The 13,145-nt window shown below is 43.8% G+C and overlaps 1 protein-coding gene across 1 annotated transcript; it reads left to right on the top strand.

Moving 5' to 3' along the window:
- Window positions 1-2,178: 2,178 nt before the first annotated feature.
- Window positions 2,179-10,909, top strand: TMEM233 (transmembrane protein 233). The gene is made up of 4 exons (XM_069031349.1): window positions 2,179-2,367; window positions 9,210-9,344; window positions 9,656-9,829; window positions 10,856-10,909. The coding sequence occupies exons 1-4, from the start codon at window positions 2,179-2,181 to the stop codon at window positions 10,907-10,909; spliced, it is 552 nt and encodes a 183-aa protein (XP_068887450.1).
- Window positions 10,910-13,145: the final 2,236 nt, after the last annotated feature.

Below are 13,145 nucleotides of genomic sequence, written 5' to 3'. Positions count from 1 at the left end.
TTAAAATTTAATCAGGTTTGTCCGTTTGTCCCAACAGGATATAATTCATGGATTTTAACCCATCTTCTACACAAACCACTAAATTCAGCCACACTAACTGCCTCTGGACAGAACCTTTATCTCAAGAACCTCTTAATGAGCTCTCATTAGCACAAATTGGCCCTGAATAGCTCACCACTTCCTATCTCCTGCTTTCTCTGCAATCCATTAGTATCTGTTAGCAGCCTCATTTGACAATTAAACTTTACAGTTTCTAGAAACACACAATAAACACCAGGTTCTACTCTTAGGTCTGTGTCTTTGAGAGACCTGGGAAGGGATTCACATGGTCCAGCTTAACAGAGCCCAAATTCTACCTGTACTTCATTGTCCTCAGAGAAAGATTTAGGTTGTTGATGTGACTGGTAACTGCCAGTCTCCAAATCACTCTCTATTTGAGGTCCCCTAGAAAGGCACTAAACTTCAATGTCTGATGTTAAACAGTAAGAATCTACATCCTCTCCTCACAGCCCAGGGTCACGTTTCCCCGGCTGATCTCCGCACACAACTTTGCCTTCTCCGCAGAGTTGATTTGCACAGCTTTTTGTTGTCCTTGTTAATGTCCACCTTGGATGGCTCAAACTGCCCTAAGCAGCTGGATTTTCTCAGCCACGACCCTGGTAACAGGTTCTTATGTAACTGTGCTTTAACCACCAGCAGGAAAACCCAAACTCTAAGCCATTACAATGGTTCCTGAATGTGGACTTGTGGATTAAAGGCTTGAGTGGCCCTGGAAGGTGCTGATCCCTTGCTATGCAGAGGATATGGACTCCATCCCTACTGAAATCAACTCCAACAGTAATTGTGTGCTGTGATGTGAACTGTTTTTTCTGTGCTTGTCTGGTGACTGTGTTTAAAGTCCCCTGAGAACAAACAGATCAGAGATTTTACAGCTGCACAGAGCTTGTGCCTGAAAGTTAATGGCTACGTTGGCAAGCATAAGGAACCTGGTCTTTCTTACTCTTTCCTAAAGATGTACAACCTTTTCTTTTGACATTTTGATAGATCAGCAGATTCCCACTCCATGTTATATTCCAGAAGTGCAGCTAAGATGATTACTGTCTGTGAAAGTGAAAATACTGCACCTTTACTCCTTATAAAAGTATTTACTGTGTTACATCTTGTAGGATAACATCCAGAACACGGAAACTTTGGCTCCATTCAAGTCTATTGCAAAACTCCCAGGGATAAAAATGTCTCATTCACAAAGTTGTAAGCACACCCTACTATTTTTTGTAACTTTAATTAATGAAATGCTCTCAGGAAGAGCCAGAGAGAGCAAAATCTCAACTTCAGCCTTCATCTGACCAGAAGTCTTCATTTTGCTGATACAGGTGTGAAGGTTTTTCTAATACCAAATAGCAGAATCAGCCTATTCCTTTCTGACTGTAGGTTGCCATATTTTTCCTCACCACCTTGAAAATCATGATGGAAGCAGACCTTTATTTACTTGTTTTGTGGTTGGTTGGGGGGTTTTGCCCACATGTTAGGTTTTAGACAATATTCCATTCCTTGCTCCCTTTCGTGCATCCTCCAAAGTGGATTTCACCTTGCAGATGTCATGTTCAGTAAGGACTGAATCATTTGCTAAAAAATTGACCATAATGCTTTAAGTTCGTTACTTTCTGCTGCTCTTCAACGCTTTCGCTAAGTTTAGCAAGAGGCTGGGGTTAGGAGATGGCAAATTCAGTCCAGATGAGAGGAAATGTCTTTGCGGGCTTTACCCCCCTTGCTGAAGCAGCTCAGACACTTGGAAATGCGAATTTAAGAACGCAGCGCAGTTCTCCCGGGGGTTACGCAAACTCGGCTTAAGTCCTTTAACTGGAAGCGCTGAAAAAGTTCCGAAAAGGCCGGACCAGTCCCAGTTTTTGTGAAAATACTGCCGGGGCGCTCCCAGGGCCGGGCAGGGGCAGTGCGGGGACTCCACGCTGGAAACATTGGCGAGCGTCGTTGGGCTTGGTGTTCTTCCCATCGCTTCCCGTGAAGCCAGCCCCGCGCTGAAACCCCGCGGCAGACTCCCCCGCCCCGCCCGGCCCCGTCCCGGGGCGGCTCCCTTGGCTCGGCACCGCTCGGTCCCGCCTGCCCGGAGCGCTGGGCTTTGCGCGCCGCCCGCCCGCCCGCCCGCCGCACCGCAGCCCCATGTCCGCGCTCCCCGCCGGCGCCGACATCAAGCGGGCTCTGGAGAACAGCCCGGAGACCAACATTGAGGATGAGCTGCCCGACGGGCCACCGCAGCCGCGGCCCAAGAACTACCTGCTCCTCAGCATCCTCTCCTGCTTCTGTCCCGCCTATCCCATCAACATCGTCGCCTTCGTGTTCGCCGTCATGGTGAGTAGCACCTCCAGCTTGGGCTCCGAGGGGCGACCGCCGGCCCCCCGCGCCCCCAGCCCCGGCAGGGAAAGGGGCATCCAGCTGCCTTTGGGCCGCTTGTCCCGGGAGCCTGCGGACACTGGGTGAGGCAGCGAGCCCGGGAACACCAGCAGGCGCGGGCAGGGGGTCCACCGAGTTATCCCAGAAGCAATGGAAAAAGTGGAGTGAAATGCAGTTTCCAACAAGTTTTCACTATCTGGCTATCAGGTGGCAGGTTTATTCCATTTAATGGGGTTTCTTATATCAACTAAGTCTCATGCTGAACTGGACACAGACAGTATCTGTGGGAAAGTGTCAGCTGGAGAACAGAAATCAGATTTGGTGTCCGCTTTAGCTAATCAAATATAATAGGAGTGCTTTTTTTCCAGTAAACAGGTTCTTTGATACTATTTACTAGAATAATACAGGCAATTATAATGATTGTGGGTTGTTGGCAATTGCCCATGTAAATTGAGTATCAAAACACTAAGAGAACAGCCTTACTCCTACAATTTGTAATTGATACTCATTGTCCTTAATAACCCAGCAATCCCGGTAACTTCCAAAGGATTGTTGGAACAGAATCTCCTTCTCTGAGTTAAAAGTTGCAGAGCCAAATCCAGAGTTTTCCAGTCATATACATGATCAGTGTTATCAGTAATGCTGCAATGTATTTCTGTTGTTTAGGAGCTGAAAAAGGTTTAAAACATGTTGTGTATTTTCATCCTTTTCTTTGACAGCCAAGCTGAGAAGGTAAGTAAAAATGTAGTTATTTCTTTTTGCAATTAAGTATAAGACTAGCTAACTATGTCTAAAATATCCCCAAACATACTCTTGTAAAACTAGTAAACTAGTAAGATTGATGAGAAATCACATTGCTGAAGTTTGAAAACTACAACTCCAAAACCATTGTTCAAGTCTTTTTCTTGCAGTTAAGTATTAGCTGTCTTTTTTTTTTTTTTTTTTTTTTCCTTCTGTGTTTATTTTCTTTGTTGTTACCTTAACTATACAATAATCTCTTTTCATTATTTTGGGAAGATTTGGCTCTGCTAGTACTCAGCATGCTTTCTGTCCATGGACACTGAGGGTGCTATATAAAGTACTGAGAGCTGATGATCTGGGGCTATGAGCGTCTGTTCACTCTGACAGTGCTTTCATCAAGGTACTGGGGCTGTACAGAAGTTAACTGTCAAGGACAGAATTTGGCCTCTAAAGATTTTTGCACCCCATATGGAGAAATCTCCACCCACAGCCTCATTGAAGTTCATGAAGGCTTTTCAGGCATCAGTAACTGTTACCAGGGGATATGTAGGAACCAGGGTGGGAAGAGCACTTCCTGAATGCTGAACGGCCTGCGCAGGTCTCAGCTGCCCACTCACTTACAGGGCAAAACAAAAACCAGACCAATAACTTCCCCTGTGAACAGCTTCTGTTTCAACAGCATCCTACCTAAAACGTCTCCTTTCCCATAAAAATAACACATCCAACTTCTTTTCCACAGCTTGACCCCCCTGCCTTTCCAAGCTGCAACCTGTAACCGCTGCATTATCCTCAGCTGCAAGTTCTGCATTTTAGCCTGTGCTGGTTTTATTTCCACTTCCGCTGGGATCAGCATCCTCCCTCCCTTTCTCAGCTGGAGCTGCTAAGGGTTAACACTGAGATACAAGAGAGGGTTATTTGCTTTTCTTACAGAAGATACCTTTACAGTGCGCAGAGCTTGCTGGAGATCTTGGGTCAGATTTAAAGACCCCTACAAGTGGATTCTCTACAAATTTCCACTTCTTAAAATGGGCCTAAAAGTCCTATTGGCTTCTAGAGGAGGCATGGTTCAGCACCCTGTGTACCTGTGTCATGTCCTCCTTAACTGTTCTAAATTCAGACAATGTTTTCACTCTAAAAGTAGAGTCTGGGCTCTAACACACCCGCAAAATAAATGACAGATTTGTCTTCAGTCTCTTCTGTCTCTTCTGCTGCCCCATTTACAACTCCAGCACTGGTTTCCTCACTTCTTTCTCATCTTTGAAGGCTCAAACCTCACCGTTACAGATCTTACCTCCTTTACTTTATTTTTAGAATAAACCTTTTGCAAGTTCTCCTTATTGCAATAATAACCTTTCCTTGTTCCTTACCTGTCTGTTTCTCATGGCAGGGGTCAGAGGAGAGCTGGTAGAATGGACATTAATGGCATCAGTGTGTTGCTATATTGGCATTACAGGAGCCCTCCTCCAATGAGCCACTGGCCACTTGCAGGGGTGACCATTGCTCGGCATTTTTGGCAAATGGAGTTCTGTTTTTCCCAGGACTCCTGGCTGTAGGATCACTGTTCCCAACACCCTTCTGCAGTCCCAGCCAGATGCCATCAGTTCTGCTCCTTGTTACTTCCAGCAGCTGGATCATTGCTGAGCAGCTGTGTCATGTTGCTGAGCCATCAGTTGGCTCACTCAGCCCCAGGGATGCCTTGCTCAGATTTGCCCTATTCTTTCTCATACAGGTGTAACCACAGGCATCAGGGTGTGGGGGCAGGTACCAAGTCAGGAGACTTAATGTGGCACAGGAGATTTCTCTGGTGTGAGGCTGGGGGTAGGCACTGTGCCATTGAGCTCTTTGGCTCCTTATCTGCAGTGGTGAACCCAAAGAGCTCCCAGTGAACTGCCAGTTGTGTCTGAGACCAGGCTTGGGTGGACTGGCTGTGTCTGGCTCATGGGATCAGAGCCAGAGGGAGGCTGTGGAATAACTCTGGGAAATGAATTGGATATTTTCAATGCCAGCACTGAGGTTTGACAGTTGAACACATTTTGTTGGCCTTTCTCAGTACCCCCCCCTTCAGCTGTCTTTATTTCAAAGATCTCTATGTCAGACTAGTCCTGTAATTCCATAGGGCCTTACATTTGTAGCAACCTCCAAACAGTCTCTCCAAAGCTATTTCTCACTGATTTTTGCTCCAAACGCCCTCGTTCTGTTGACACATTTCTGTTTAATCATTTCTATGCTTCAAACAACATATGTGGTCAAGCTGTGACAATGTTGGCTCATCTGCCTCTGATAGTAACAAGTTCTTTGTCTGCATTTGTTGCTGTTGGATTCAGTCTGTATATGGGTTTCCCTAAGCAGAGACAACAAAATAGAGGGTGGTGGAACTTGTGGGGACAGGAAAGGATGGACCTTGCTTTCTCAGGGAGTCACCTCTTCTAATTGGTATCCTAATGAGCCATGGGCATCGTGTTGGCTGCGGCCAGGTCAGTGACCAGCAGAGTGACCAGTGTTTCTGTAGTTAGAAAGTTTACTTGCAGAGTTTATTATCTATACATCCCTCATTAGGTAACTTGTAGGTACCTGGATATCTAACACCATATGGGTCAGCCTATGCCCACTTTCGGAATATTAAACAACATATTTAATTTTCAGGAACGTTAAACAACAGGGCTCAGCAGCTGCTGTTAAGGCATTTTTGCATTTTGCCCTTGCCTTTGCAAACTGCTAAGTTTTTGTTTTTCCTCTACAACACTCTGCAGAGCAAACTCCCCTTTCATGTGTCCTGCTCAGCACTTGCCTGTTCTGAATTTCTCCCCAAGTCCCCCCTCTTCTTTGTGTTTCCCTGTGCACTGTTCCTACAAGTGAGGAGTCACCCTGAATCAGCAGGTCTCATTCTTCCTTAGGTCTGAACTAGAGAGTGTCTCCTTTCCAGGCACAGCCAAATAAGGTTCACCCAGCCTGGCTTATAGAGCCTAGAAAAGGCTGATCAGAGAACCTCAGTCTGGTCTGCCCAGATCTGTAAGAGATGTAAAGGAAGATTTTTGAAGTAACTCAGTGTTCTTTCTGTTTTCACCATGATTAGTGCTCTGAGAGGGTGGAACAGAAAATACACATAAAAAGGGATTAATATTTTATAGCTAACTCAGCACATTTCTGTTCACATGAAGTCAAGTCACTTTATTGTTGAAATAAGAATGTTTTCTAAATAGATACATGTGAACCTGGTGAAGTCACTGAGATTACTCAATTAAATAAACAGCTGCAGAACTGTGGCTTTAATTTATGTTATGACTTCATAGCAAGCAAGGTAGCAGAAACTTGAGCAATCATATGGTGTTAGATTGGAAAGGGCTGAAATTTGTTTTAAAAGTCAGACAGACCAAATGTCTCATACAGATGCTGTGTTCTCAATATTGTTCCTAGCTCTTGGAAATAAATAGATGTAACAGATGCTGTGTTCTCAATATTGTTCCTAGCTCTTGGAAATAAATAGATGTAACATTTAAGGCTTTAACAGTTGATGTTATGTCTGTCTAATGTTGAAAACTGGAAGCTTGACCAGGAGCCCTTTGAAGCAGATGGAAGTAATGGATTTCAAAAAGCTTTGCATCAGACCCCAACCACTCCCTCAAACCTCTTACTTTTTATTGAATCCTATCTAAGTTATTTTGTTTAATTTAAACCTTTTCATACAGAAACTTTGGTCTCCTTCCTGTATCTCCCAAATCCTATTCTTTATCATTAATGCTGTTTTTGTCCTCTTCATCGTGGATTTGTATTAAAATGAAATTATTTATTAAAGTCTGCATGGTGAATTATTTATGCAGTACCTGCAGAAATCACATGGACATTTTCCAAACATCCTAAATACATCAGTAAAATGGCCCAGACCTGCAAGCTGGTGCTGTCAGGTCTTGGTTACAACTCTGTCTCAGTTTTGAGACCACAAGCCTGGAGAATTGAGTTGATGGTGTTTGCAGAACCCCTCTGTAGATGCCATGCAAGGGGAGTCCTTTGATAAGAGGGGAGGGAGCACAAAGTCCAGGGCCGAGGTGTCTGTGGTGCTTCTCTGTGTGGTTGTTGGCAGAGACAGAAGGAGGTCAGTCTGCTCAAGGCCAAGCCAAGCCATGTTTGTTCTCATAATCCTTTTAATGACTTCCCAAACATACTTTGAGAAAGCTCTTCTGCAGCCAGGACTGCTGGGGCCAGTGGAATAGCTTAGGTGAGAGGACTGTGCCAGTCCCCGCTTTGTATCAGGATCAGGGGTGGCACTGTCCTGTTTGACCATGTGCTCGTGTCCATCTCTCATTTCCATCTCTTCCCTCTTTTCCCATTATGTGCTCTCCACCACCAGCCAACCTCAAAGAAATCTGACAGCAGAGCAGAGGTATTAGTGATATTCTTTGGGGACATAAACTAGGGAAATGTTTAGGCATGTGGGCTTCCAGGAACGGAAGAAATGTATCAGTGCTCTCTTTAAGGACATGAGTGCATCAGCATCTCAGCCTTTTGTAGACACCAGAGAATAAGTACCTGCACTTATCCTTAAGATGCAATTCTAGGAATACAGGCTGTGTTGCTTTGGGACTGTCTGGACTGATGCTCCTGCAGTGCTGACACCACAAGTGCACCCAGCCCATTAGCTCTGTGTGCTCGCTAATTGACACAACACAGGCATCATGTCCCTCATTGCTTTTCTGCTTGGGAGAAATGGCTCTACAGCAATGCTTGGTATGCTCTGAACTTCATCCCTTTCCTGCTCCCCACAGTTCCAGCTCTTCAGTCTGTTGTTCTGTGTTTGCTGCAAAAAGTGATTTATACCTGAAGAACTTTCAAAATAGCACTTGGTGATACCTCATGCAGTCATTTTCTAGAGACAGTCTGAATTCTTTAGTCCAGAGAACAGTTCATTTGATCAGGTCCCCATATTTCTCACCCTACTCTTCCCATTTCTCTGATACTTCCTGAAATATATACAAGATACTAAAACCCATGTTATGACTAATCTGATTCCTTGAGGATGTATACTAAGTTCAATAGTGCAATCTGATCAAGAAATCTGGACTCTGTGTTATGGTTTATGAACTCAAACCCTCATGATTTTACAAAACAATTCTTAGGAATAATGCCCATTAAAAAAGGCTTTGATAGCATCTCATTCTTGGGAAAAAAATTACTACGAGCTGTGTTTAGACTTGTGCACTACAGTACTTCACTGTCATTCACTGAATCTTTTTCTTTAAAAATGGTTTGGTTAAACCGAAAATTAATTCAGAAAATCCTACAGTCTATCTCACAAAAGCCTAGAAGGTTAGAGTGGTCCTATCACAAACTGCAATCTGAGCATGTAATGAATGTAAAGGATCTGCTAAGTCATGGGTGGGTAGAGAGAAACTCCAGTCTCTGAGGTAATATGAGTATATCTGATGCACACCTCGGGATGGATATAATAATAATTATAAGTGTCTTCCAGAAATGAAAAGGAGCACAATTTCTAGCCTATGAGGATGGCACTCCGATGTTTTGTTCAGATGACCTGTATTTCTTCAGTTTGTATTTTTCCCACCACTAGCAAACTTACCTATTAATTCTTCAGACTTTGTTTGGAAAAGTAGAAGATTGGAAAAATAGGAAATTAGTATGCTTTTTTAAGTTTTGCTGAGACTTTCTCTAAAAATACAGCCTATTTATGCTCTTTTTTATGTTTATAGTCCTATAAAGCATAAGAATTTATCTCACTGCTGGTGAAGTGGCCAACTAATAATTCATATATACTACAAAACTATTTCCAAAGGTAAAAGCCACTGGTTTATGCAAGTGGGTGGAGGTTGGTTTGACAGGTTTTATGCTGGTGTGCATCATATGAACAAAGCCTCACCACTGAAAAAAAAAAAGAGGTGTAGCTTCAAGGAAAGGTACTGAAAATGAGTGGAACAGAACACTCGCCTCCCTGCTTACCTTGGCAGCGGACATTGATTTGTTCTGTTAGTTCAGAGCTGTCATGCTGCTTTGCCAACAGGTTTCTGTTTTAAAGGAAGAACTGTGAATTCCCTGTTTCCCCTCTGCAGGCTCTGAACAGTTACAACCAAGGGGACGTAGAAGGCTCCAAGAGGCTGGGTCGCAATGCGCTCTGGGTGGCCGTGGCCTCCATCATCATCGGCCTCGTCATCATCGGCATCTACTGCGTGGTTCAATTCACAACGGTGAGCAAATGCTCTCATAGCCCTCTGTGCAGGGACTCCAGAACAAGACACTGGATTGACACAACTACCTTTTTTTATCTGTTTAGGGATGTGTGTATGCTTTCCAAAAGGATTTTTAAATATTTTACGGTTTTGAAAAATCTGTTGTCTGTGGTTAAACACAAGCAACCCTCTCAGCAGCAGGGAGTTTTCTAGAAACTCTTGCAGCTCCAATACGTTTTTCCAATTTTGGCCAGTTGCTTTTTTGGTTTTTTCTCCTCCTCAGCTTTACCATCTTTCAGACCAAGTGACCTGAGATCTTTAAATTTCAGGTAACAGAGTCCCCAGGTGCTAATTTTCGGTCTCACAATCTGGCCAACCGATCCTTTAACTCTGCAAGGAGGAGACAACAGTCAATTACTCTTCTACGGTTTGACAGTAAAACAGGTGACCAGAACTATATCAAAAGTGACCACAAATGTCATTCTGACTTGGGTCTCTGTGGGGTAAGGACCTTCACTCTCTGTGCTGTGTTATTGTTCTGCCTTCATACACCTGCAGTAATGGAAATTAAACTCAACAAATGAATCTCCGTAACACAGGGGTTACCCAGATGGATTACTGGAAAAGAGGATGAAAGTAATTGAGGGTATTGATAATCTTTCTTAAGGTTGTGGAGCAATATGTTCTTTTTTGCACAGTATTGTGTGCTTCCCATTACAATATCCAATTTATATGAATCAATTATTGGCTGGTTCGGTTGGAGGGCATTTCAGTGCACTGTACAAACTTTTGCATAAACTATAAACAGAGAACACCTCATTTACCACTGAAATGAAGACATCTCCAGGGAGTGGAATGGAGTAGCTGGTTAAACGTGTACAGCATTCTCATACAAAATTTGAAATGCAACATACTGAGCTACAGGGAAGTTACTGGACATGGGGTCCCACTCTGCGGGTTATTATTAGATGGTGCCACAGACTCTGAGGCTTCCTGTGTATTCATTAGTTTTCTATGCATTTTGCAAGCATGAGTCTCTCTCTGGTTTAGCTTGTGTTCAGCTCATTCAGCCCTCACAGATTTAAACCCAAGTCCCTTCAGGCTGGGGGTGCCAAGTTTTGTAATTGACAGCAGCAGTAAATTCCTCTGTTTGCCTCCACCACCTTATTCATAATTTCTCAGGCAAGGAGACCAAGCTCAGTAATTTTTTCAAAGTAGGGGAGAGAAGGGCAGTGTAAGGAGTGGCAGACAGCACTGGCCTGAAGCATTCACAGTGACCAAGCAGTAGTAAATCAGTATAATACAACTTTATTTTTGTTTTGAGGATTTTTAAAATTGGTTTTGGTTCTGGGGGTTGTTTTTGAAGAAAAAACTCTCTGTTGGGTGGAAGCAGCCAAGTGCCTGAGAACCCTCAGCTGGGATATTAATTTCTGTAAATAGGTTCCACAGAGCTTTCTTGGCCAAATGGTACCATGAGTTTTGTGAGGATTCAGGGTTTACTGGATTCACTCTGTTCTCTGCTTTTTCAGCCTCTTTACTGCTCCTCTTCTCCCTCTCACTTGTCACCCTCTAAAAAGTCTTAGCTTCTAAGAAAGGATTTGATGGCAACAACAATCTTTTGATATGAAAATGAGTGAACAGAAGCACCCAACTGGTCTTTCCACTTTCCATGCTTCCCTGAGGCCCCTCTGTTGCCTTACTCTTGGACATTTTTACTTTATACTAAATTGTCTTAGTCTGACGTGCCACTAGTGGGAATAGCTTTGCACACTCTATTCAGTTATCTCATACCCATTTGGGCCTTGCTCATGATTATTTACTAACGGCTGTTACTTTGCGTCTGCTGAAGTGAGGTGATTGTAAATTAATTTTATGCTAACTTTAATATATGTTTCAGTATTAGTAAGGTAGCACAAAATAGCCTTAATACAATAATATGGCAGATTTATTTGATTACCATTTAGCACAGATTTAATGTTTCCATGACCTACACATGCATTTTTCCTAGAAGTTAGACTTCAGCAATATGTATAAAAAGCTTGACCGTTCCAAGATTGATTCCTGTGTACTTTAACCGCTTGTAATTAATCAGATGCCACAGTACCCAGTTCTTTCTGCTGACATTCCTTGTGGCTTCTTTCAGTCTTCAAAGGGTAACAAGTCTCACTGCAAATTACCACTGGGAGATACTGCTGCCAGTGTCAAAGATGTACTGAGAACTTGAGTTCTCTTCCACAACATCCAGCCTCTGGAAAGGAGCAAAAGTGAGACATCCAAGTCAGGTTGGCAGGAGGGAATCTCTATCAATTGTTACACAACTTTTCGTCTTGGTACAGGAACTTGAGTCGGGCTCAGCTGGCTCTGAAGCCTCCTTCAAAACAACTCCACATGCCTCAGCCAGGATAAAAATATCGAGTCAGGTGTGCTGAGGGTAGAAATGGTAGAAGTTGCATAGAGAGGAAGAGCAGGAAATTCGTGCTTTGCGCAAACAATGATTTTATACCACCAATAACAATCTCAAATGTACCCCCAATAACAGTGGCAGACTTGGGAAGAGGAAGACCCTTTCACTTTTCAGAAAACCCCTACTTCCAAGTGTCCTCATGTGCCTTCCTTGGTGTGTTCAGTCACAGAACAACAGTAGCACAGGAGTAACAGCAGCCAACACCTAAGTCAGCAGGGAAGAAACAGCCTTGACTTCTCATTTTGAAGATTTACTCAGAGCTAAGTCAGCTCAGGGCTTCTCCTGCTGCCTTGGAGAGCCTCATTTGTCTTGAGCATGTTATCTTTAGCAAACATATATTAAAATATAAAGTGATACATATACACATATCCTGGAACAGGGCCCACCAACACTTGGGAACCATCTACGTTCTGCAGTCATGCCCCTAATGTAGGCAAGGGGAAGCCATCACTTGCATCACTGGAGTTGACAGCCCAACAATAAAACTTTTATGTCTTGATCAGTGTAAAGTGGTGTGTTTCTCATTGTGCTGAGGACTCTGAGTGCAGAGCTGTGGTGTGTGTGTGAAATCAGGGCTGTGCCTCATTCCACACTGGACCAAATTCATTCTAACTCTTTCCCATTGACTTTTACCCTCTCCTGTCAGCTTCCCCTGCGCCTCTGGCTTGCCAGTCCTGAGCTGAGTTACGTTTCCAGGGTTTGCTCACGTGTAACTTTAGCTGGTATTTGTGTCACCACAGTCCGGCCCTGCATATATGCCTCAGGCATGTTGTCCATCAAGAACTGCAGTGAGGAATGGGACATATTTGCCTTCCCTGGGGAGACACCCCTGTGAACTGGAGCAGTGCAGGGCTGTGTGCCACAGGCTGTGTGTGCCATACCCTGTTTTCTCCCACCCAGTGCCACTGTTCTCATGCTCCTTCATGGAGCCTCTTAGCAACCTTTCCACACACTTGCACAGACTTGGAGGCAGCCTTCCCACCTATAAGCATTTTATTCAGCAAAAGATTGTAATTTTGTCAGTCAGTGAGGGCTCTCAAGTAATTTCCAATCTGTGTTTTCAGAGCAGCCTCAACGTTTTTGAAGCAGATCCCAAATTCTGTTTTGTTTTGGGTTTTGCTGACATGAGACACCCTCGAATTACATCTGAGTTCTGCTGGCAGGGTTTAGGGAAACATAAGCCTGGGCTGGATCCTCCTTACTTAAGTGAAGGAGATCCTAAGTATCCCAAACCCTTTTCTTTACTGGATCTAAACATGTCATCTTCTACTTCATGCTGCCATGTGAGTAGTTCAGAACAATATTCAGCTCCTCACAGCACATACTTTCAGACCATCTCTAGAGTCTGAGTGACA

This window comes from Aphelocoma coerulescens, chromosome 15, assembly GCF_041296385.1.
Source record: "Aphelocoma coerulescens isolate FSJ_1873_10779 chromosome 15, UR_Acoe_1.0, whole genome shotgun sequence".
Classification (NCBI taxonomy): domain Eukaryota; kingdom Metazoa; phylum Chordata; class Aves; order Passeriformes; family Corvidae; genus Aphelocoma; species Aphelocoma coerulescens.
The sequence above is the reverse complement of the archived record's forward strand: the minus strand, read 5'-3'. Positions and strand labels throughout refer to the sequence as shown.